At 39.9% G+C, this 22,920-nt stretch overlaps 1 protein-coding gene across 7 annotated transcripts in view; it reads left to right on the top strand.

The window, feature by feature from the left end:
* Nucleotides 1-22,920, top strand: part of AKAP13 (A-kinase anchoring protein 13) — a 341,436-nt gene that overhangs the window by 78,480 nt on the left and 240,036 nt on the right. For all 7 annotated transcript variants that reach the window (XM_030873203.2, XM_030873202.2, XM_060293884.1 and 4 more), the window contains exon 2: nt 19,477-19,520. In XM_030873203.2, the coding sequence (XP_030729063.1) occupies nt 19,488-19,520 (33 nt within the window). In that variant the 5' untranslated portion in view covers nt 19,477-19,487. The remainder of the gene's footprint in view (nt 1-19,476; nt 19,521-22,920) is intronic.

Genomic DNA, 22,920 nt, shown 5'->3' with positions numbered 1-22,920 from the left:
TTTTTTGCTTATGGATACCCACTTGTTTCAGCACCATTTGTTGAAAAAACCATCCTTTCCTTATTGAATTACCTTGACCCATTTATTGAAAAATGAATCGACCATATATGTGTGGGTCTGTTTCTGGATTCTTCTGTTTCATTGCCTTTATATCTCTCCTTAGACCAGTACTACCCTGTCTTGATTACGATAGCTTTGTGGTTAAGTCTTGAGGTCAGATAGTGTAAGCCTTACAACTTTGTTCTTTTTCAAAATTCATATGGATATTATAGGTCATTTGCATTTCCATGTGCATTTTCAAATCAGCTTGTTGATTTCTGTAACAAAGAATATTGAAGTTTTTATTGGAAATGAATTAAATATGTAGCTCAATTTGGGGACAGTTGGCATTTAGCTATGGTATGTGTATCTATTTTTAAATATCTTAAGTATTTTTTAAAAGCATGTTTTCAATTGCAACATTTTGTTATACTTAGTATTTCATATTTTTGGAACTATTATAGATGTTTGAAATTTCAACTTCCAATTGTCTGTTGTAACATGTAGAAATACAATGGATTCTTGTTTATTGACCTGCCACCTTGTTAAAATCACTTGTTTCTAGTAGCTCTTTTGTAGATTCCCAGTGAGAACTGATATTCTTGTTGCCTATCTTAGGGATAAGGAATCAAACTTTTATCCTTCTATATAATTTTAGCTATAGGATTTTTGCAGATTCCCTTTTGTCAGGTTGATGAAATTTCCTTTCTATCCTTAGTTTCCTTAGTTTTTTAAAATTTAATTTAATTTAATTTAAAATTTATTTATTTATTTTTGGCTGCATTGGGTCTTTGTTGCTGTGCGCGGGCTTTCTCTAGTTGTGGTGAGTGGGGGGCTACTCTTTGTTGTGGTGCGTGGGCTTCTCATTGTGGTGGCTTGTCTTGTTGTGGAGCACGGGCTCTAGGCGTGCGGGCTTCAGTAGTTGTGGCATGTGGGCTCAGTAGTTGTGGCACGTGGGCTCAGTAGTTGTGGCTCACGGGCTCTAGAGTGCAGGCTCAGTAGTTGTGACGCACGGGCTTAGTTGCTCCATGGCATATGGGATCTTCCTGGAGCAGGGCTTGAACCCCTGTTCCCTGCATTGGCAGGTGAATTCTTAACCACTGTGCCACCAGGGAAGCCCCTCCTTAGTTTTTTTTTTACAATGGATCAGTATTGAGTTTTGTTAAATGCTTTCTCTACATCTAATGAGATATTTGTATCATTTTTCTCTTTTATTTTGTCAATGTGGTGAATTCCATTAATTTACAAAAGATAAGCCAACACTGTATCCCAGGATAAACCCAGTTGGGTCATTGTGTATTATACTTTTTCATATTTCTGGATTTGAATTGGTAACATTATGTTAATGGTTTTTGTGTCTGTGTTCATCAGAGGTTTGGTTTGTATTTTTTTCTTGTAGTGTCTTTGTCTGGTTTTAGTATCAGGGTAATGTTGGCCTCATAAAGTAAGTTGGAAAATCCCCCCACCCCTCCATTTTTTTGGTATTGATATCATTCTTTTCCCCTTATCTGTTTGGTACCTGTCACTTTGATCCTCTCTGGGCCTGGAGTTTTCTTTGTGATAAAACTTAGCTAAGAATTCAAGTTGTTTAATAGATATGAGGTGATTCTGATAGATGTGCATCTCATTGTAGTTTTAATTTGCCTGTTCCCTAATGACTGATGATGTTGAGCATATTTTTATGTGCCTACTAAGCCATTTATATATCTTATTTAGTGAAATGTCTACTTCTTCCATTTTTAGTTGGGCTCTTAATACTGAGTTGGAAGAGTTCCTTAGAAGTCCTGGATATGAGTACTTTTTCAGATATGTGATTTGTTGATACTGTCTTTGGCTTCTCAGAGTTAAAGTTATGAATCTTACTCAAATATAAAATGAACATGTGTTGAAGATTTTAGCTAATTCATTTATTAATGAGGTATCCAGTAAGATGTTAAATGAGATATGTGATTCCACGTATCTAGTAATTTTTTATCGTATGCTACACATTGTGGATGGTATGTTTTAGAGACTACTCTGTTTTTTATCTTCAGAAAAATGTTAACTTTTGTTCTGGCAGGCAGCTAATTGGATTGGACTCAAACTCCCACTTTAATTTGCTCTCTGCTCATCAGTTCTTTCAGCCTCACAGATTTGCTTTCTGTTGGAAATCTTGGAGTCTCCTCAGTATATGTACAACTCAGGAGTCTACCAAGGATTTGAGGAAAGCTGACATGCAGATTTTTAAAAATGCTGCTTTCTGCTTGAGTTCTGTCTATTGTCTCAAGTGGTCTGGGAAGTAACCTTAGTTGAAAAGCAGTGTAAAAGTGAATCTCACCCAGTACTTTTCTCCTTTTTTAGCTTTCTGTCTGCTTTTATCTTCTTCCAGTGCCTTCAAATGGTAGCTTTTTATATTTTATTCAGTTATGATTGCTTATCCGTAAGCACAGTAGTCTACTACAGTACAAGGTAATCTGTCTTTATTTTTTTTGTTGACTTTTTTTTTTTTTGCGGTATGCGGGCCTCTCACTGTTGTGGCCTCTCCCGTTGTGGAGCACAGGCTCCGGACGCGCAGGCTCAGGGGCCATGGCTCACGGGCCCAGCCGCTCCGTGGCATGTGGGATCTTCCCGGACCGGGGCACGAACCCGTGTCCCCTGCATCGGCAGGCGGACTCTCAACTGCTGTGCCACCAGGGAAGCCCCTTTTTGTTGACTTTTTAACTAGTGGAGCTCTTTTTCGGTCATCTCCAGTTAACTTTCCATAGTGTATATCTTCTAATGAGGTACTGGAAACCTAACTCAAGAGTTGAAAATTTTGAAAGTGAAAGGAATAGGTTGATTTGGTTGGCAAGATTTAAAAAATGTTTTCCTTGCTTCTAGTTCCATTTTGACTGCAGTCCATGAAAGGCAGAGCTTGTCTTGGGATTGGTAAGTGCAGCTAATGCTGACCCTTAGAGGGGTTTTTGGCTGTTACTTGTTGAAGCTCAAGGCCTGAGGCTGTTAGCCCATATCTGAATATCAACTAAGAAGGAGTGTCTCCTTGGAGATTCCATAACTGAGTTTTTAGATTCCCCAACTCTGTGGTATTCTTTTTTTCTCTTGTACTGGGTGGGGAGGCATTCTGTGGGTGGCTGCATTCTTCACTTGTTCCTTGCTCTGACCTGGGATAGCCATCAAGGTCTATAATGGAACATCACAGTACATGTCTCTGGTCTGTCCATCTTGCTTTTAACTGCTTTTGTTTTTTAATTTTCTGTCCAATTTAGTAGCACACTTCAAGACTGCTGATTACCTATATGAAAAGCCAATGTACTTTCCAGTATGTGCCATGAAGTGATAGGATGGTGTACTTCTTTTTAGTACTTACAGTTTGTAAAATTTAATGTAGTACCAACAGAAATGTTATTCACTTTGATTGCAGTTTTGAATGTGAAAGACTCCTTGTTCATTCTCTTGAAGCTTGGGCATTGGTTTTTAAGCTTGATTATTTTCTTTATCAGATTTTTTTAGAATTTAGGAGAAAACATTCTCAGAAGTTCCTGTAACAGCAACTAAATTTTTTGGGCAGCAGATTTTAGCTGGCGGACATTAGCCTGTGTTTGTGTAGAAGGGAGTCTGTCCATTCCCCAGCTGATTATCAAGCTTGTAAACATTTCCATTTGGATGTGGGTAGGAACATGTTGGTCTGTTGAGTTGCATTACTTGTTTTTATTACGCAGCTGACTTTTTCTGTAGGCCATTGCCTACTACTTTGGAAAAAGAGAATAGGGCACCTCTGTAAAGTAGTCTAAAATGGTTCAGTTTGGTGGGAGATGAAACAGATGAATTAGTCTACAGAGAAGCTCTACACAAGCATGTCTTTGTCTTCTTTCTCACCCTTCGGTCTTTAATTAGTGAAATGCTGCTTCCTCCACTAAGCATTTTCCATTGAAATTCTTCTCATCCTCACTGTGTTTAATTCCCAGCTCACAAAATCAATCACCTTTCCTCCTTTGTTTATATACCTAAGGTACCCATTGTTTCTGTACGTGGAATTATGATGTGCTAGAGATGGAAGGAACTTTCATGATTACCTACTCCAACCCCTTCCATTCACAGAATAAGAAATGGAGGTCATGAGGCTTCCTACAGAGTAGGAGAGGCAGCAGTGTAGTATTCTAAGGGTTAAGGTCTGGGTTCAGATTTTGGCTCCCACCATTTACTAACTGTGGGACCTTATCCAGGTTACTTAACTTTAACCATGAATCTCTTCATTTGTAAAATAGATTAAGTGAGGATTAGCAAGGTGCCTGGAACAGATTAAGAAAACTCTTCTATAAGTGGCAGTGAAGATGATGTTGGTAGTCGTTATGTCTTCATAGCTGATAAGCTGTAGGATGTTAGGATGGTAGAATTACGATGTTTGCCTTTTGGTTGAAGAATGAGAAGAACACCCACTGAGGAATGAAATAGGAGGCTATGATGTACCTGTCAGTGAGGTATATACACATTTTTGGTGAGTATGAATTCTGAAAGCCAGTGAGCGCTTGTTTACCACCCAGTGTATTTCCAGTGTATGCTTGAGAGAGAGAGCGAGGGAGGAAGGAATACTTTTTAAAAAATGCCCTTGGTTGAATTTCAGAAATGGATTTCAGAGGCCAGGAAGCAGCTTGTAACAAGAGGATGAGATCAGTTGGTAAAATTGGAACTAGTTGATAATCCTTTTACTCTCTTCTCTGAACATTCAGTGTTCCTATTTTTATGCAAACATATGAGCTAGAAAATGACTAGGTCTCTCCATAGATAATGCCATGTGTCACATTGGGGAGGGTGAGGGGAATGTGGGATAGAGCCGGCAGTCAGTCTTTATCCTTCATCTTTGTTTAGCTTTTTCCTGTAGTAGGTACTGGGGCCGTTTTGTTCTTTTTAAAATGCCTCTGGAGGTTGTTTTAGAATGCGATCTTTAGTTTGGTTGTACTGGCACTTGGGGAGGGCAACAGAGGGAAAGAAAGAGGAATTAGGAATATATTTTTAAAACTATGAAAAAAAATTGACCTATGAGCTTTTACCTCATGGGGTAGGTGCTGAGACTGTTGGCTTGTGGTTTTCACCATTTTACTTCCTGCTGATGGAGAGCCAGCCACGAAGTCAGCTGTTGCTGAGCCCAAGTTTGATAGCTGAAAACACCTTTTTCATTTTATTCAAGTCACTTAGAAGGAGAATTCATATCACTGAGGTTTTAACTCTAAGTTTCCAAACTAGTGGTTAGTTGAGTGGCCTCTGTTTCTCAAGGATTCTGCTGTTGCTGCAAGTAAGGAGTAAGGATTCTGTTTCCCAGTCTTTTCCATCTTGCATTATTGTTTTTTTCTTGTTGGTTGTCCCAAGTCAGGTTTGCCTGGCTGGGTTTGTGCCAGTGAAAGACAAAGTGTATAGAACATCTACTCTGTGTCATTACTGTACCGAAGAGCTGCCCACTTTTGATTGACCCACAGTGGTTCTCAGAGACCCGTGACTACCAGCTGCTTCATGCAGAGGAGAAAGGTCTTACAGCTGGCAAGGGCTCAGACTTCAGTGCCCTCCTCTGGGTGCTCCTCTTACTCTGGTCAGAGCAGTTCATCCATTCATCAGTTGGCGGGGCATGTTGAAGGTGTTGCCTCTTCTATCTTCCACCACAGATCTTAGGAGCAACCGTGGCTTTTCATTCTTTCGGCGCAGTCTGAGTTCTGGCCGTCTTCTAACTGTGTGTGACAAATCCAGCACTGAACCAACTGTTGCTGCAGTGGGGGTGGGACCTCTGTGGGCCTGTTTAATTTATGTGGAGAATCAGAAAGCCAAGATCACAGAGCTCTCAGGAGAGTTTATTTGGACTATTTATAGTTTGTTGTTCTATCCGCAGTCTCTGTCTAGAGTACACACGCAAATACTTGCTGAATTGAATTATTTCCTCTTGCTGCCTTTCACATACCTTTGTTTGCATCCTTTACATCTTCTCTTCGTCATCCCTTCCACATCGAATTGCTTTCTGGACAGCCTGGACTCTTGGAAGACACACATACAGGTACCTGTTCTTCAGTCCCACCCTCATTCCCAGTTAACAAAACCTGCAAAGCAACAGTTTGGGGACAGTATGCCTGGAAATCTTTACTCTTTTTCCCCTAAATTAGTTTACTAAAAAAAATTTTTTTTACTTTTTAATTAATTTTTATTGGAGTATAGCTGCTTTACAATGTTGTTAGTTTCTTGCTATACAGCAAAGTGAATCAGTCATACGTATACATATATCCACTCTTTTTTTTAGATTTCCTTCCCATTTAGGTCACCACAGAGCATTGAGTAGAGTTCTATTCAATAGGTTCTCATTAGTTATCTGTTTTATGTATAGTAGTGTATATATGTCAATCCCAATCTCCCAGTTCATCCCACGCCCCCACTTCTCCCCTTGGTAACTAACCATAAATTTGTTCTCTATTTCTGCTTTGCAAATAAGTTCCAATTGACTTTTTTTTTTTTTGCGGCGCGCGGGCCTCTCACTGTTATGGCCTCTCCTGTGGAGCACAGGCTCCAGACGCGCAGGCTCAGCGGCCATGGCTCACGGGCCCAGCCGCTCCGTGGCATGTGGGATCCTCCCGGACCGGGGCGCGAACCTGTGTCCCCTGCATTGGCAGGCGGACTCCCAACTGCTGCGCCACCAGGGAAGCCCCCAATTGACTTTTTGATTGTAAAGATTTTCAGAAAAAGTAGCCAACTGAAGTGTTCATTATGACCAAATTATTAGCACTTGGGTCATTCTTTGATAACATTTATTTTATGAAACACCTATATATATTTTTTGTATTTTGAAATATTGTCGTTTTAAAGGAAAGGGTATTGTGTAGCAGATGCCTGACTTTCTGTAGCTATATTTTTTTGTATATTCTAAATATATTAAGTATTTGAAGTTTCATGTGCATAGTAATATTGTCTGTTTCCACATTTACTTGAAACAGTTCATCATTATGCATTTCTGTTATGTGCCACTTATCTACTCACACATAGCTAGAAATGCTAAATGTTTTAAAGCAACGATCATATGTTTTAACTTAGTTCAAATAGGGAAATTAATAACTGATACAATAAGAAATGGAAAATTAGGGGGCTTCCCTGGTGGCGCAGCGGTTGAGAGTCTGCCTGCCGATGCAGAGGACACGGGTTCGTGCCCCGGTCCGGGAAGATCCCACATGCCGCGGAGCGGCTGGGCCCGTGAGCCATGGACCCTGAGCCGGCGCGTCCGGAGCCTGTGCTCCGCAACGGGAGAGGCCACAACAGTGAGAGGCCCGCGTACCGCGAAAAAAGAAAAAAGAAAATTAGTATATGTGATCCTCTAAGAGTTTCCTATTAAGAGGAATTCAGAAAATTTGAAATTCTGGGAATAACCTCTAAAGTTTCTCGTAACTCTGTTATTTCTAAATCCAGAACAAGTGTAATATCACCCAAATTTAGCCGGGCAATAACCTTTTAATAATTTGATGGAAAGCTGCCTTTTGAATCATTATTTTTAAACCATTTTTCAGTGAATTGATCAAGTTAGCAGAATTTGCAGAACACGTTGTAGGTGATTTTCGATTCAGTTGAGATATAATCTTACCAGTTCTTTACTTTAGTGTTGTCAAACATTTGTGTTTGTTTTGTGAAGCTGTATGTCCTAATTGAAAGTGAATTGTCTTTATTAACATCCAAACAGTTAGCGGCAACTCTTGTAAGTCACCATTTTCAAAATGCATAGGCACTTCCTCCTCTACCGTGGACGCTATGAGTGCAGAGTGTTTCCTTTAGACTCCCCTTCAGTGTGACTTGGAGGAGAGATTACTGAGGGAGACCTTTCCCATATAGTGAGAGGGTGAGAAACAGTTCTGTTATGTCAGAACACGGATACATTTTGGTTTTTAAGTAGCTAAATTCTCTGCTAAAACTGCTAATCACATTATCACAGGTTCTGTATAGTTTGTTATGGTTCTGTATGGCATCTAGATCGTTAGATGTAGGGGTGATGATTTTCGTGTGCTTTTAGTTGACTGGACCTAGTTGTTTCTACCTAAACTAAGTTTATCAGTAATTTTAAAAAATACTCTCTGCTCATTGTATGATATAAAAACTAAATGACTCCCTAACGGATAACTCAGGCCAGGGATGCTTTATGAATAGAAAATCTCCTTTTAAAATGAAATTTTTCGCTTAAGAAGTTAATAAAGTAATATTTGAAAAAACCCTAACAGGGACTTCCTGGTGGTCCAGTGGGACTATGCGCTCCCAATGCAGGGGGCCTGGGTTCGAACCCTGGTTAGGGAAGTAGATCCCATATGCACGCCACAACTGAGAAGTCCGCATGCTGCAACTAGAAGATCTCGCATGCAGTAACGAAGATCCCACGTGCCACAACTAAGATCCAGCGTGGCCAAAATAAATAAATACTTAAAAAAACCCAAAAACCTCTAATAGCGGGCTGCTGAAAATACTGGAGTTTCTTTGACTTTGTAGAATTTTCATTTAATTATGAAATATACAAATTTCTTTTTCCTGAAGTCTTTGTTGTTTAAAACTTTCCCTCCAATTTTGAGATCGTTTAAAAAAAAAAGTCCACCTCTCATGTTTTCAAATACCATTGTTCTCAAAATGTTAAAGACATACTACTGGAGAATAACATTGAAGGCAATATTTATCCTTGAGATATGAGAACCATTTTAACAATTTAAAAGCTAACATTGACATTCCTAGCATCTGTTTCTAATACCTCTTCTGCCTGCCACTTGTGGGAATGATGTGATAGTGCTTTTGTCATGTAATGTGACCAAGAAGGTGGGCTTTGTGTCACTGTGAAATAATTTCTAACCAAGTAGCCACTCCAGGCCTTGGGATTTGTCCAGGTTAGGTCATCCAGCTTCGTAATGTCTACATTTGTGTGAGCGCCCACTTGCCTATATTTAGTCTTTCCAAATAGTTTATAATTGGTTTAGCCCATTGGATTGCTTGCTTTTTGGATGATAGAGGTTGGGGAGGATGAAGGAAGTATAAGGCTTGAATTTGGCAGTCTCTTTACAGGATGTCCCTTTTAACCCCTGCTGAGGTTAATTTACATAAAACACAGCTGTGTGTGAATTTTTCTAAATTTAAAGTTTATACTTATTACCATAGGGATAAGATTGTCAGCACTTACTGAATTTATGGTCTTGCTCTCCTGTATCTGGACCTCCTGGCAGCTTACAGTTCCGTTTCCTTTGGATAACAGGATACAGCTGGTGGCAAAATTCTCACCTGTGGAATAGCCATTTGGAGTTTTGTTCTCTATATAGGTCTCTGCAAAGCAGCAGAAACTATTTTTGCAGGAAACCACAAGCCTGTGTAAAACACCAAAAGAGGATTGAAATAACATGTGCAAGTGTTCCTCTTCCCTGAAGTACCAATCATCATGCGAGAGCCTAAGTATGGTGTTAAGCAGCTCTTTGCCCTCCCTCCCCTTTACTTTGGGGTTGTTGTCCAGTTAAATGATGCTGAATTCCCCCACTCTGGTCTCTGTTACGTCTCTGGCCAATCAAGCAAATTGATCCAGGCTGGATTTCTTAATAAGCTACTAGGTAAGCCTTCTGGGACTAGACTGACCTTAGATATTTTGGTAAGATTGATTTTTGTTCTTATAGCTGTGGATCCTTTACCATCAAACAGTGTGGAAAAGCTGATTAATTTCTGTCTCTGATGTTCATGTCAATCAGGTATTTCTTTAGTGTTTATTGGGTGCTCAGTACCATGCCAGATGCTGCAACAGGAGCAGTAGTGGTGTGGAGGAGTGCTACAGAAGACATATACGGGTGTGGTGGGCTGGAATAAACAAGTTAAGGAGAAAAGGTAAGCACAGAAGTAAAAGCGAAATAAAACCCAGTGTGTGACTTATTGCTGATTGTATAGATTAGCTTATCAGCAAGGTGGAAGGCATTATCTTGAGCAAAAGAGTGAGGACTGGACTGAGCATGGTGCATGCAGATGGTGTGTGTAGGAGCTGAGTGGAAGGGAGGGTATGGGGTAGGGGAGAGGAGTGCTAAATTAGGCCGCATAGATAATGCACTGAACACTATGCAGAGACATCAGAAGGGGTAGTGAGGGGGAGCCTGGATGGCCACTGAGAGTTCACCAAAGGTAAAGGGCATATTTAGTAGAGCACTGTATCTGTTGGGGTCCCCGTTTCCCTCATCAGTGCCCTTTATTTAGAATTAGACATAAGCAGTGATTAGGATGGAGTAGTTGAATGTGATGCAAGGTGAGTGCTGAGATGGCTAATCACATAACTCATTCCAGGCAGTAAGAACAGAAACTTAATTTATTGAGTACTTTCTTGTTGCTTAGTACTGTATAAACATTTTACACACATCTTTTACTCCCCCATTTTACACATGAGAATAAAGCCTGGCAGTTAAATAACTTGTCCAGGGTATGCAGCCAGAAGTGCAAGAGTTAACAACTCAAATCCAAGTCTGTCTCTCTCCTTCTCTGAATTATATTGCCATTCTCAGTTTTAGCCTTACATTCTTCTGTGAGGGGTTGCTAAAGAATTGTTTGTTTTTTTTTAAATTGGGGTATAGTTGCTTTACAATGTTGTGTTAGTTTCTGCTGTACAATGAAGTGAATCAACTACATGTACACATATATCCCCTCCCTCTCGGACCTGCCTCCCCCCCCCCCCCACCGCCAAGAATTCTTAAATGCTAGAAGGTTGTTTCCCCAATCTAGATGGGCACTGTGCAGTCATCTGTTCCTTTAGTATCTTCATTATTATCAAAGTGGCTTATAGAGAGTTGGTGTAAAATAAATATGATATTGAATATTTTGCAGAGGAAATGTAGTGAGCTTATTAATCTCTCTGTTGGCAGCTGCCAGTCCTAAGCTGCCCATGTGTGTCTGTGGATGCAGCACCTGGGCTTATGAGCCCTAGGGTGCAGGGCTCCACCTTTAGAAGAACTAAGATGGGTTAAATGTGTTCCCAAAACTGTGATCACATCTTATTTTTAGGCTTTTCCCTCCATTTCTTGAAGCAAGGCAGATCTTAGTGCTACCGCCTAGAACTTCCTAAAGAAAAGAGGTTGGTGCCCCCAAAGAACCTTGCTATGTGATTGCATACTACTATGTAGGCAGAGAGGAAGCTGCAGAACGAAAGAAGCATTTTAGGAAGGTTGAGTCAGAGGTGCAAATGGAGCATGGAGAGATTTTCTCAAGGTGATAAGGCCCTGGCACTCATATCTACAAGCAGAGGCAGGTAGACTGGCAGTGTTTCCTACTTGGGGAAGGAGGGTAACGTGGGCTGCTTCTGAGACCGCGTTTATAGAGTTCCATGGCTGACAGGATTTGGCTAGAGTTTGGGATGAGGATCCCAGGGCCTGTGGAAATTGATTGGGAAGCCAGCCTTTGCTTGCTGCACCTCAGGAAAGCCATGGTGAGGTTCTGGCCTGACCTTACTGGTTGGAACCCACAACAGATACTTGCTCTGTCTGGGTTTGAGTTTAGGCTACATGATTACCTTCCAGTGAAACTTTTTAATGAATCTTTGAACCTGCAGTTGTGTATGATCCGACATTTGAGTCTGAGCTTTAAAAAAAGAGAGGTGACAAAGAAAGGAAAGAAAAGAAAATGAAAAAACAAAGCAGAGATTTGTTGATGCCAGTGCCATCGTATGACCATAATTTCTTTAGGCTAGAGCTGTGTCCACTGGTTTGTATATTTTCTCTGTCTTCCTTCCTTGGCTTCTGAGGCCAAGCAGCTTTTAGGCATGTGAATTTACATGAGTGCCTCTCCTGACTTCTCCCATCATCCCCTGCTTGCACTTCTCATTTCTTCTGTATTGTTCTTAAGAACTTACTGTGCTGTCTTGTCTTTGGTTATGCAGTTTTTTCTGCACTACACTTCTATGTCCACTTGGTGAAAATTGCCTCAGGGTTGGCCTCTTCCAGTAAGCTGTGTCTGGGCCTCCACCTTCTAGAGAGTTTATAGGTCCTTCCTGATCCTTGTAAAATTTTTATTATTGCACTTAATCATATTGTACTATAAATTACCTGGTTACTTAATATGTGTCACTTATGAAATTGGTACCAGCCACGTGGTGTTTATCCCTAAAGCTCAGCATCCAGCTGTACATGGAATATTCTAAGGGCTCAGAAATATGAGATTATCTCCCATTATTGAGTCTTTATGTGCCAGGCAGAAATTATATACATATATAAAGAAAAGGAGGCTTTAAGCTCTAAAAAGACTATGGTGTACTCTCCCTTATGAATTTTAGAACAAGCTCTAAGATGAGTGTAAGAAAGTCAGAGTTTTAAAATTAAGTTTAATTTCTTAATTATTTTAATTAGTTAATTAATTATCGTGGAAAGAGTTCTGATTTTTTTATTCCACGATAATTACTTTGCGTGTGTATGTTTGCCCTAAGTTCAGGATCATTCTGCCTATTGGGTAATGCAGCACTGATAAAGAAGAAATTAAATGAGCGAATGTGGGTGTTAGTGTTTTGTTGTTTGGGTTTTGTCTTAGTTTGCTGAATCCTTTTGTTTTACTGTGAGTATTGCACTTTGTTAGATTCTTCGTTCTTTTCATGTCCTGACTACCTGCTTTAGGCCCCTCTTCCCATCTCACCCCAATTCCGACTAGTGCTTTGCTTTTTTCTTGGTGTGTAGTAAGTACTGTGTCATGAGACGGTGGGACAGAGCAAGGCTTACTGTGCTGTGAGAGAATCAGACATGTGTTATGGATCTTAACACCATTGTTTCCAAAAGTGTGGGCCATGATTTCAAAGCAGAAACATCACAAGGTTTGGTCTGATTTGGACTCTGATGGTGGAAGTGGGAGGAGGGGACCAGGCAAGAGTCGGCATTATTTAAGAAGGCTCCAGTGGATGCTCATGTGCACTAAGATTTGAGAATCACTGCTTAGAGCAAACTGCTCCGCGGCACGTGGGATCTTCCCGGACCGGGGCACGAACCCGTGTCCCCTGCACCGGCAGGCGGACTCTCAACCACTGCGCTACCAGGGAAGCTCAGTGCATCTCAGAAGAACTTGGACATTTATGAGGCTTCTGTAGGATTTCCTCAGTCCCTAATTCAGGAAATGTATTTCGTACATGTAGTGTTCTATATTTTTTGTATAACTTGACATCCTCCCCAGGAAGAATCTGTCTGCTCTTTGTACTGTGCTTCTTTTTCTGTTGTTCAGAATTCCTGGCTCCCACCCTCAACCAGTTCATAACATGTTTATAGCCACCAGCCCAGACTCCTTAGGAATGAAGGAAGGAGTCTTTGGATCTTGTTATTTTCCTTGAGGAAGACCTGAATGTTGACTGTTTTGCAAGAATCCAGAGTATGCATTGTCATTTCCATGTTAACCCTCGCCCCAAATGTTTGTGGGTTTCGAAGGGTTTACTGTAGCCCAGTCTTAGCAGGGTCTCTGGCCAGGGAAATTCATTTGAAGCACATTTTGCCATGGAAGTACCCTGCAGGTAAAAATACTCTGTTTACACTTGGCTGTGTCCCAAACAGCTGTCCTCCTCCTAATGATACTGGGGGCTGCACATCTTTTTTGTGGATTTAGAAGCTTTCCTGTTGTGGATGACAAAAATCATTTGCAAAAACCAATTGAAGTGATAGGTTTGTCAGAGACAGACAGCTGGTCCTTAGGAAATGGGCTGAGATCTCCACGCTCACAGGTTCAAGGGAGTTTGCAGCCTGCAGTATAATTACCTGATACGGTGTTGAGGGGGGCCTGTGATTTGCTCCCCCTCCCGCCACCTCCCCTTGGGCATTTCGTTAAGGGTGGAGCACCTGTTAAAGGCTTGTTTAGTGTACTGTGTGGCTGTGGCTACAGAATAGTGAGTTTGGTTTAAGTTTACAAACGTATGGGTGCAGACATTCTTGTTTTAATTGCTTTGCTTTTATTAGCTCCAGGGACCTTTAGTAAGGATTGTAGATTTATTCAGTGTTTTCATTTAGGAAAAAAAAGGTATTTTTACTCATTTCTAGGTCAGTTGCGATACACTGAATGACCAGGGACTTAAACCAGATGTGCTGTGTGTAATGTTTCCTTTCTGATTGCAAAAGTAATATCTGTTCATTGTTTGAATAGTTATAATTAAGAAACTGATAATTTAGGAATGAAAATTCCCTGTAATCCCCAGAAATACATACATTTAACATTTTGGTATTTGTTCCTCCAGATCCTTTTCTGTGGTTATTTTGTTATATTTTGCAATTCTACTTTACCCACCAACGTGTTTTAAGACAGAAATGCATCTCTTGCTACCTGAAGCCTTTCATTTAACCATTTATACTTTTCAAAGTATTTTATGTGGTAGTCTCCACTGAGACCCAGAAACTCTGCCAGGAAGAAGGAACAGTGGCTTCTACTCTGTGCCTGGCAAGTGTGCTTAAGTGCTTTACTTGGCGCTTTTTCTTTTTTTCAATTCAATATAAAAAGATTTATTAAGAAGTCATTCTCCCACCCACATCCTCTTCTACCCTGTGACCCTCACCTTTCATATCCAGTTTTATTAGTTTCTAATGTATCCTTCCAGTGTTTCTTTATGCAGATAGTAGCAAACATGAATATATGTTCTTATTTCCCCCTTTCTTACACAAAAAGAGGATACTATGCGTACTGTTTGGCATCTCACTCTATTCACACAGTATACCCTGGAGACATATTCTACATTAGTACTTGGCCCTTGCTTTTGATTCTTACACCAACTCCATAATATAGGCAGCAGTTACTATGCCCTTTCTACACATAAGGAGGCTGAGACTCAGACAAGTTAAGTGACTTGCTCATACAGTTTATTAGTAAAGAACTTGGATGCCTACCCATTTAATCTGATTTCTCATCTAGAGAATATTGTGCCACACCCTATGCCTTTCCTGTATTGAGAAGTGGTTTTTTAGATGAAAATATTCTTTGAGACATATAAAACTGTTGAGTGAGGGCATAGTCCTTCTTCGGATTATTAAGAGGTATTTTTTTTAGTTTTTGACCAGGAGTTGGCATTCTGTGGCCCACTGGCTGAATCTAGCCTTCTTCCTCTTTTTGTAAATAAAGTTTTATTGGAACATGGACCCACCCAAGTCATTTACATATTGCAGCACAGACCATATGACCTGCAAAGCCTAAAATATTTACCATCTGGCTCTTTACAAAAATGTTTGCTGACACCTGTTGTGGACACCAAGTTTTATTTAGGTGTGTAAATTTTTTTTTTTTTGTAGCTTCTAAGGTTTTGCATTCGTTTGCTCAGGCACATTGGTTGGTGGAAGTGCTTTCTTTCCTTTACTTCCCCCAAACTAATCAAACAGGCGTATCACTTCTTGCTTGAGTTTCTCTGTGATCCTGTATAGTGACTGAGTTTCTACACAGTCATTTTCAGGTAGAGTGAATTGCAAAATATTCCAAAACTTTTGCTACTGTTAATGTTGGTACAAAACTGGTGTACATCCTGATGATGGTTTGTGCATTGCACCCTATGGTGATAGTTTATGTTAAAGTGCAAGAAGGGATCATCAGCACAAAGTCTAATCATAATCAGCAGCACCCTGAGACTTCTTGCATGGGGGTGTTGTGGGAGTGTGTAGATTTATATAATTGAGACAGTTGCATTAAAATTGGTTGACTCTTGTTTTGACATAAAGTGAACGTGTGACATTTATACAATAGCAAACTATTAAATTTGGTTTTCCTTTGAGCATTTTGAAATAAAATGCAAAATGTGGAAAGAATAAAAATACTTAATTACTGTGCTTGTAATTATTTCACACCCCCTGAATTTATGACTCCTCAGAACTGTAGCAGGTTACTACTGAGTGGCAGAGTTGGTGAACATACTTAAAATCACATCATTTAAATCTTTGAGTTTTGATAGTTCCTTTTCTTCATGGTCTCTTTCAAATGGCATGCAGCCTTTACTGTCCCACTGTGTCTGTCACATGTTGTGCTTGTGTTACATGGAAGCAACCCAGTGAACTTGTGCAAGGTCACTCACTAGTTAGTTATTGGGTAAGGAAGAAATTCCAGGGTTTTCTCTCTTAAAATTCCTTAATGAAATGATTGGATGGACATAGTGCATTTCTTTAATTTTCCGTTTGGGAAAGCTTGATAAAAATTCTGTTGGCAAAGCAGAGTCCAGTGATCTCCAAATTGGTCTTGGTGTATACGTTGATTTTTAAGTGCATTTACTTTGACCCAAAAGACTGCCTTCCTGTAATATGCTCCTTTTTGTAGAACACAGCTCTCAAGTAAGTAAAGTAAGTTTGTTTAAAATGTGTGAAATAAGTTGAGGCATTATACGTAGCAAGTTTTCGATGGTTTAGCATCGCGACTCTGAGTTTTCAGTTTTAGGACCAGTTTGAGGGTCTTTCATCTATTATCTGTATTACTAGCTTTCTTAATCTCTTTCATTTTTTGGGTAAAAGTCACCTCACAGAGGCCTCCCCTCAGCACCATATTTAAAACTGTATCCTACTCATTTCCTGTTCCCTCTTCCCTGTTTTATTTTTCTCAATAGCACTCACTAATCACTCTCTGAAAACCGTTTATTTTAATGCTTTATTTATCTGTGTTACTCCTAGAATAAGCTCTGTGAAGCTTCTGTACTCTCAGTGCCTTGAGTACGGTGCCTGGCACATGGGAGACGCCCAGTGACAGTTGAATTAACAAAGTCAAAGAGAGTCTGTATTGCTTGTAGAATGAGGGCTAGACGTAGGGCAAGTCAATTTGTGGCGTCAGACGGGATTTGAAACTGGGTTCTTCCACCTCTTGATGTTGATATTAAATAATTTAATCATTGAAAGAACTTTTCCCTCCCAATGAAATGGGAGAAAATATCTTTTTATGGGGATTAAAAATTATATTGGATATAAAGCTCTATAAATGTTAGTCCTCGCTTTCCCCTGGTGTGTCAGCATTGAAGAAGCCTAAAGGCAATGTGAATTTACCAATCCTGTGCTTCTGGGGTCATTACCTCTATGACTTTTTTTTAATTTAATTTATTTATTTATGGCTGTGTTGGTCTTCGTTTCTGTGTGAGGCTTTCTCCAGTTGCGGCAAGTGGGGGCCACTCCTCATCGCGGTGCGCGGGCCTCTCACTATCGCGGCCTCTCTTGTTGCGGAGCACAGGCTCCAGACGCGCAGGCTCAGTAATTATGGCTCACGGGGCCAGTTGCTCCATGGCATGTGGGATCTTCCCAGACCAGGGCTCGAACCCGTGTCCCCTGCATTGGCAGGCAGACTCTCAACCACTGCGCCACCAGGGAAGCCCCTCTATGACTTTTGACAGATGTATTCTTTCAACGGCTGTGTTGCCAACACAACAATGACCTGTGCCTTTGACCAGTGTGAGTGGACAGACACTTTGTCGTCCCTCTTTAATCCTCATATCAGAATAACTTGTATGGGTTTGGCTTTGAAATAAGTTTAGGCAAGTTCATGATTGCAGACAGTTGAGATGGCATCAGCCCTTAGAGCCAAGTGAGTTTCACCAGATCTTTCGTCAAATGCAGTGGGAACATCAGATAAGTTGATGTTTGTGGTCCTTATACACGTCATTCTAGGTTTTTTGGCAAATCAAGAAGCATCAGAGGGCTGTGAAGTCACTAGTTTGTCTCTGTGGATTTCTCCAAACCTTATGGATTACAAAGTGTTAATTCCTGTTTTGGTTTCCCCTGATATTTCTTCTGCTTGGGATGACAGGAACACTTCAGAAGTTAGTTAAGGCAAATTGGTTCAGAAATTTATAGGTTCTTTTAGTTTTTGTCCCAGGTAAGTCTGAATACGACCTGGAAAGCTGATTAAAAGACCAGTGAGCACAGGGAGCTTAATTTTAAATTAAATGGATATTTAATGCGTTGAGAAAGTACTCAATCTTCAGTCTTTCTTTTTTTAATCTATGCTTGCTATTTGCATCTGATGGCCAGGAAATCTCTATTTTTCTACTAAAAGCATTGGTTATTGCTACATTTCTCAAGCTTGGTTTTCAGTGTGGATTTTTTTGTGGGTGATTTTTAGCACCTATGGGTACAAAACCATTAAATGAAGGCCGGCAGAAAGGAAAGGGTGCCCTGAGCTGGGAAGTCTCTTACAATCCTCTGGTAGACCAGAGGATGAACGGGGCAGGCAGGGAGGTGGTCAGTCACTGCGGGGGCTTCCTGGCTGTGAGCATGTCTTCCAGCAGAACACAGTGAAACCCGTGGCCTGCTGGTTGGAGGTGATTATGCTTAGGAGCCTGGTTATAGATTTTTTTTTCCACAGGTGTGTGTTAACTTTTTTTTTTTGGGTGAGCCTTGATCCTCAGACACACACAGCCTGACCAAACTGGCAGATTTGTGAGAATTTTAATATTGAGAGGATTCTGTTATTGGAGTTATGCACGGTTGCTGAGGCATTGCTTTTTATTCTAAAATTTGGTCTTGGATAACCTCCGGTTTATGCTGTTGGGATTTCAGATAATTGTTACGCTTTTGTGATCTGGTCTGGTATAATACCACATATGGGATTTTATCTTTTTTTGCATGTATGAATGACATTCCTGTACTGTTGTTTTTTATTTTGCTGGATAATAATTTAATCCAGTCCCCTATCATGGGTAAGACACTTGAAGTTGACTATAATGAAATCACTTGGGTCTGCTTCTCTGACTCTTGTGAAGATGGGATCAGCTTATTCTCAAATTCATTGTATTTGGCAAAAGAGCTGCCCTTCTGAAGTACACAATACTGGACGATGATCATTTTGGCTTAGAGGAAATCCTGGTCAAATTACCAAGTTAAACTTTTAAGAACATGCTATTCTCAATATTCACAAATGTATTATGTAATGCTGGAAGTCTCCTCTAAAGTTCTTCCTAAGATTTTTGTGAGAATTCATTTAGTGCAGGTAACCACAGGGAATCCAGCTATTAATTTTGAGGAAAGTGACAACTTCTAGCTGTTGGAGGCCAGCAGTAGCCCCCCTTCTCTGAGAGGAAGGTTGAGAGGAAGAGGGCTTTCTAGTGGTCTGCCGAACCCTTCTACCCTAAGCGCCCCAGTGAGACTGGGGGGCATCCCTGGTTAGGTAGCATTATGTGAGTTTGGGGGATTATGTAAAAGTATAACTGCACACACGCTGTTCTTGCTTTGGTAACTGATTTTAATATCCTGTTGGTTTTGTTGTTGAAACTTCTTCTATGACAGTGAAGCCTTTTGTCTTTATTTTTCAATCAGAAAATCTTTCTCCCCACTTGAAAGGATGGAATCGGGGCTACAAGGCATTCTGCAATCTTTGACCTTCTTGCCTCCCCAAACCTCTAAGGAAAGCCGGGCATTCAGTAATCTCAGACTTTTGATTGTGCTTTTGTAACCTTGCTTGACATCTAGGACTTTTGGAAGGTTTTAGATTTTTGACGATAACTTTTAATTTTATTCTCATTTATTTCTCCCTTTTCTGTTTCAGTGTCCTAGGTCATGAAACTTAATCCACAACAAGCTCCATTATATGTGAGTAAATCGCAAGATTTCATTTTATACTTAACTTTTGCTGTTTAATTCTTATGATAAACTCAAAAAATGCTCTCATGTGATTATCAAAGGAATTTTTAACCGTCTACACATGAATTTATTGGCCTAATACACTTAAGAAATTGAATTTGATTTAGTAAATATTAAATGATAATAATGCATGGCACTGAGCTCAGAACAAATAATGCTCGTAAGACTTGTGAGATAGACTGATCGTGGTGATAAGATGCGTGTATAAAATAATTGCATTGCCCTGCCAAATGATACTCCGGCTTATTTTTACGTACAGTGCATTTCTGTAAAACTAGTATGTAGAGCTTCCTACTGCCATGGTCAGTTACCCTGTGCCACAACTAGGTGGCACTCTTTCATTGGCAAAAGTGCTATTTACTTTAAGAATCTGGGTGAAAGCTGATGTATCATCTCCCTAAAGTGAGGGAATTATAAGATGAAATGGATAAATGAATGAATCGAGGCTGGAAAAACTAAATTCTAGGTGTGTGTGTGTGTGTGTGTGTGTGTGTTTTAAAAATGTTGTAAGAGTGAATTATCTGAATCAGAGTGGTGGAAAGTGCCTGTTTGGTGAGGAGCTGGCTTAGAGGTATGGATAGTTAGACTTGCGAGATGCTGGAGGGTTTGGGGTTGGTATGGTCTGGAGACGTGAAAAAACCTTTTTTGATGGACAGGATTTCAGTCAGGTCTTGAAGATTAAGGGTCATTTCGTTGGCTGAAAAATTCTCAGAATTTGTTCAAGACACAGACCAGATGGTAGAGGGATGAGTGGCAGTGAGCATGTTGTTCAGTGAGCAGGGAAGGATGGTAATGGAAAGTCTGACCCTGCTGAATTTATGTTGGGGGTGATGGGAGATAAGTCTGAAGAGGTGGGTGACGCTTAGTTGTGAAAGCACACAAGAAGGTGCGCGGAGTTTATTTTGTGACTGCTGAGGAGCTTTTAATGGTGTTTAAACAGGCTGTTCATTTTATGTATTTATTTTTAACCATGCCGTGTTAATTAAAGTCATATACCTTTCTATCATAGAGCATTCATGTGATCATGCTCCATAGTTTATCTCTATGTTAAATGTAACATACAAAGAAAAATATATGTGTTCTTAGAAGATATTTTATGTTCATATTTTCTTTCCAGACTACTTGGAGACAATTTATTATGTTCACCAGTGGGTTTGCACATGAATTGAATATCTTGGACTTAAGAAAACAACTTTATTTTTTGGTTTGTTTTTTAAAGTCCTTTTTTTAAAAATATTTATATTTATTTATTCATTTGGTTGCACCGGGTCTTAGTTGGGGCAGGTGGGCTTCTTAGTTGTGGCATGAGAACTCTCAATTGTGGCATGCATGTGGGATCTAGTTCCCTGACCAGGGATCGAACCCGGGCATTGGGAGCGCGGAGTCTTAACCACTGCATCACTGGAGAAGTCCCGAACAACTTTATTGAGATAAAATTCACACACCATAAAATCCACTCATTTATGGTTTTTAGTATATTCACAGTTGTGTTATCTTAACTTCAGAACATTTTTATCATCCCCAAAGAAACTCCGCACCCTTTAGCAGCCACTCATCAATTCCTCCTCCTCCAGCCCATGGCACCCACTATCTACTTTCTGTCTTTATGGTTTTACCTGTTCTGGAAATTTCGTATAAATGGAGTCATGCAATACCTGGCCTTTTATGACTGGTTTCTTTCACTTAGCATCATGTATATAAGGTATATGTTAGAGTAAGTATAAGTACTTTGTTCCTTTTTATTGACAAATAATATTCCATTATATGGACCTACTGCATTTTATTTACCCACTCCTCAGCTGATGGGCATTTAGGCTGTTTCCACTTTTTGGCTATTCTGAATAATGCTGCTGTGAACAGCAATTTTTTTGGTACTCCTCCAATTTTATTCTTTCCTCGTTGAATTTTCTGGGGCACCTTTGTTGAAAATCAATTGATTATAAGTGTAAGGAATTACTTCTGGACACTCAATTCTGTTCCTTTCATTTAGGTCATCCTTCGTTAGATCAGTTTCTTTCAGCAGTGATTTATATCCGTAGTTTTCAGTGTACATGCCTTTTATTTTTGTGAATTTATTCCTAAGTATTTTATCCTTTTTGATGCTATTGTGAATGATATTTTCTTAATTTCATTTTTAGGTGGCTCATTGCTAGTATATAAATACAACTGATTTTTGTGCATTGATCTTTTAATCTACAACCTTGCTGAACTTGTTTATTAGCTAGTACTTTTTTAGTGGATTCCTTAGGATTTTCTACATCCAAGATGATGAAAATAGTTTTTTTCCTTTCCAATCTTTTTATTTTATTTCTTTTTCTTGCCTAGTTGCCCTGAGTAGAACCTCCAATGCAGAGTTGAATAAAAGTGGTGAAAGCAGACATCCTTGTCTTGTTTTTGATCTTAAAGGGAAAGCATCTGGTCTTTCACCATTAAGATTAGTATGATGTTGCTAGCTGTGGGTTTTCATAGATGCCTTTATCAGGTTGAGGAAGTTCCCTTCTGTTCCTAATTTGAGTATTTTTATCGTGAAAAAATGTTGGATTTTGTTGAACGTTTTCTCTATTGAGATGATTGTGTGGGTTTTTTCTTTCATTCCATTACTGAATTACATTGATTGATTTTTGAATGTTAAACCAACCTTGCATTCCTGGGATTAATCTCATTTGGTCATGGTGTATAATCCTTTTTGTGTGTTGCTAGATTTGGTTTGCTAGTATTTTGTTGAGGATTTTTGTGTCTTTGTATAAAAGATATATTCTGTAGTTTTCTTCTGATGTCTCTGTCTGCTTTTGGCCATTGAAAGCGTTTGATCAGGGGGCTGATATAACTACGTAGTTGTGGTAGGCAGAATAATGGTTCCTCAAGTGAGTCTATGTCTTAATCCCCAGAACCTGTGAATGTTTATCTCACATGGCAAAAGGGACTTCACAGATTTCATTAAGCTGAGGATCTTGAAACTGGAGATTGTCCTTTAATTATATGGGTAGCCCAGTGTAATCATAAAGATTCCTGTAAGTGAGAGAGGGAGTCAGAGAGAGATTTGTAGATGCCACGCTGCTGGCTTTGAGAAAGGAGGAAGGGTCCATGAGCCAAGGAATGCCACCTCTAGAAGCTGGGAAAAGCCGGGGAACAGTTTTTCCTCAGAGCCTCTGGAAGGAACACAGACATCTTTATTTTAGCCCCGTGAAAGTCGTTCAGGCCTCTGACCTTCAGAACTGTAAGATAATAAAATTTGTGTTCTTTTAAGCCTCTGAGTTTGTGGTAATCTGTTGTAACAACAATAGAAAGCTAATACAGTAGTAGTTTGGGAAAATTAATTGGTGGTAGTGTGCTGGATAATTTAGAAGGA

The sequence above is a fragment of the Globicephala melas genome, chromosome 2 (genome assembly GCF_963455315.2).
Source record: "Globicephala melas chromosome 2, mGloMel1.2, whole genome shotgun sequence".
In the NCBI taxonomy this organism is placed as follows: Eukaryota; Metazoa; Chordata; class Mammalia; order Artiodactyla; family Delphinidae; genus Globicephala; species Globicephala melas.
Note: the sequence above shows the minus strand (reverse complement) of the source record. Positions and strands in the feature narration are given on the sequence as shown.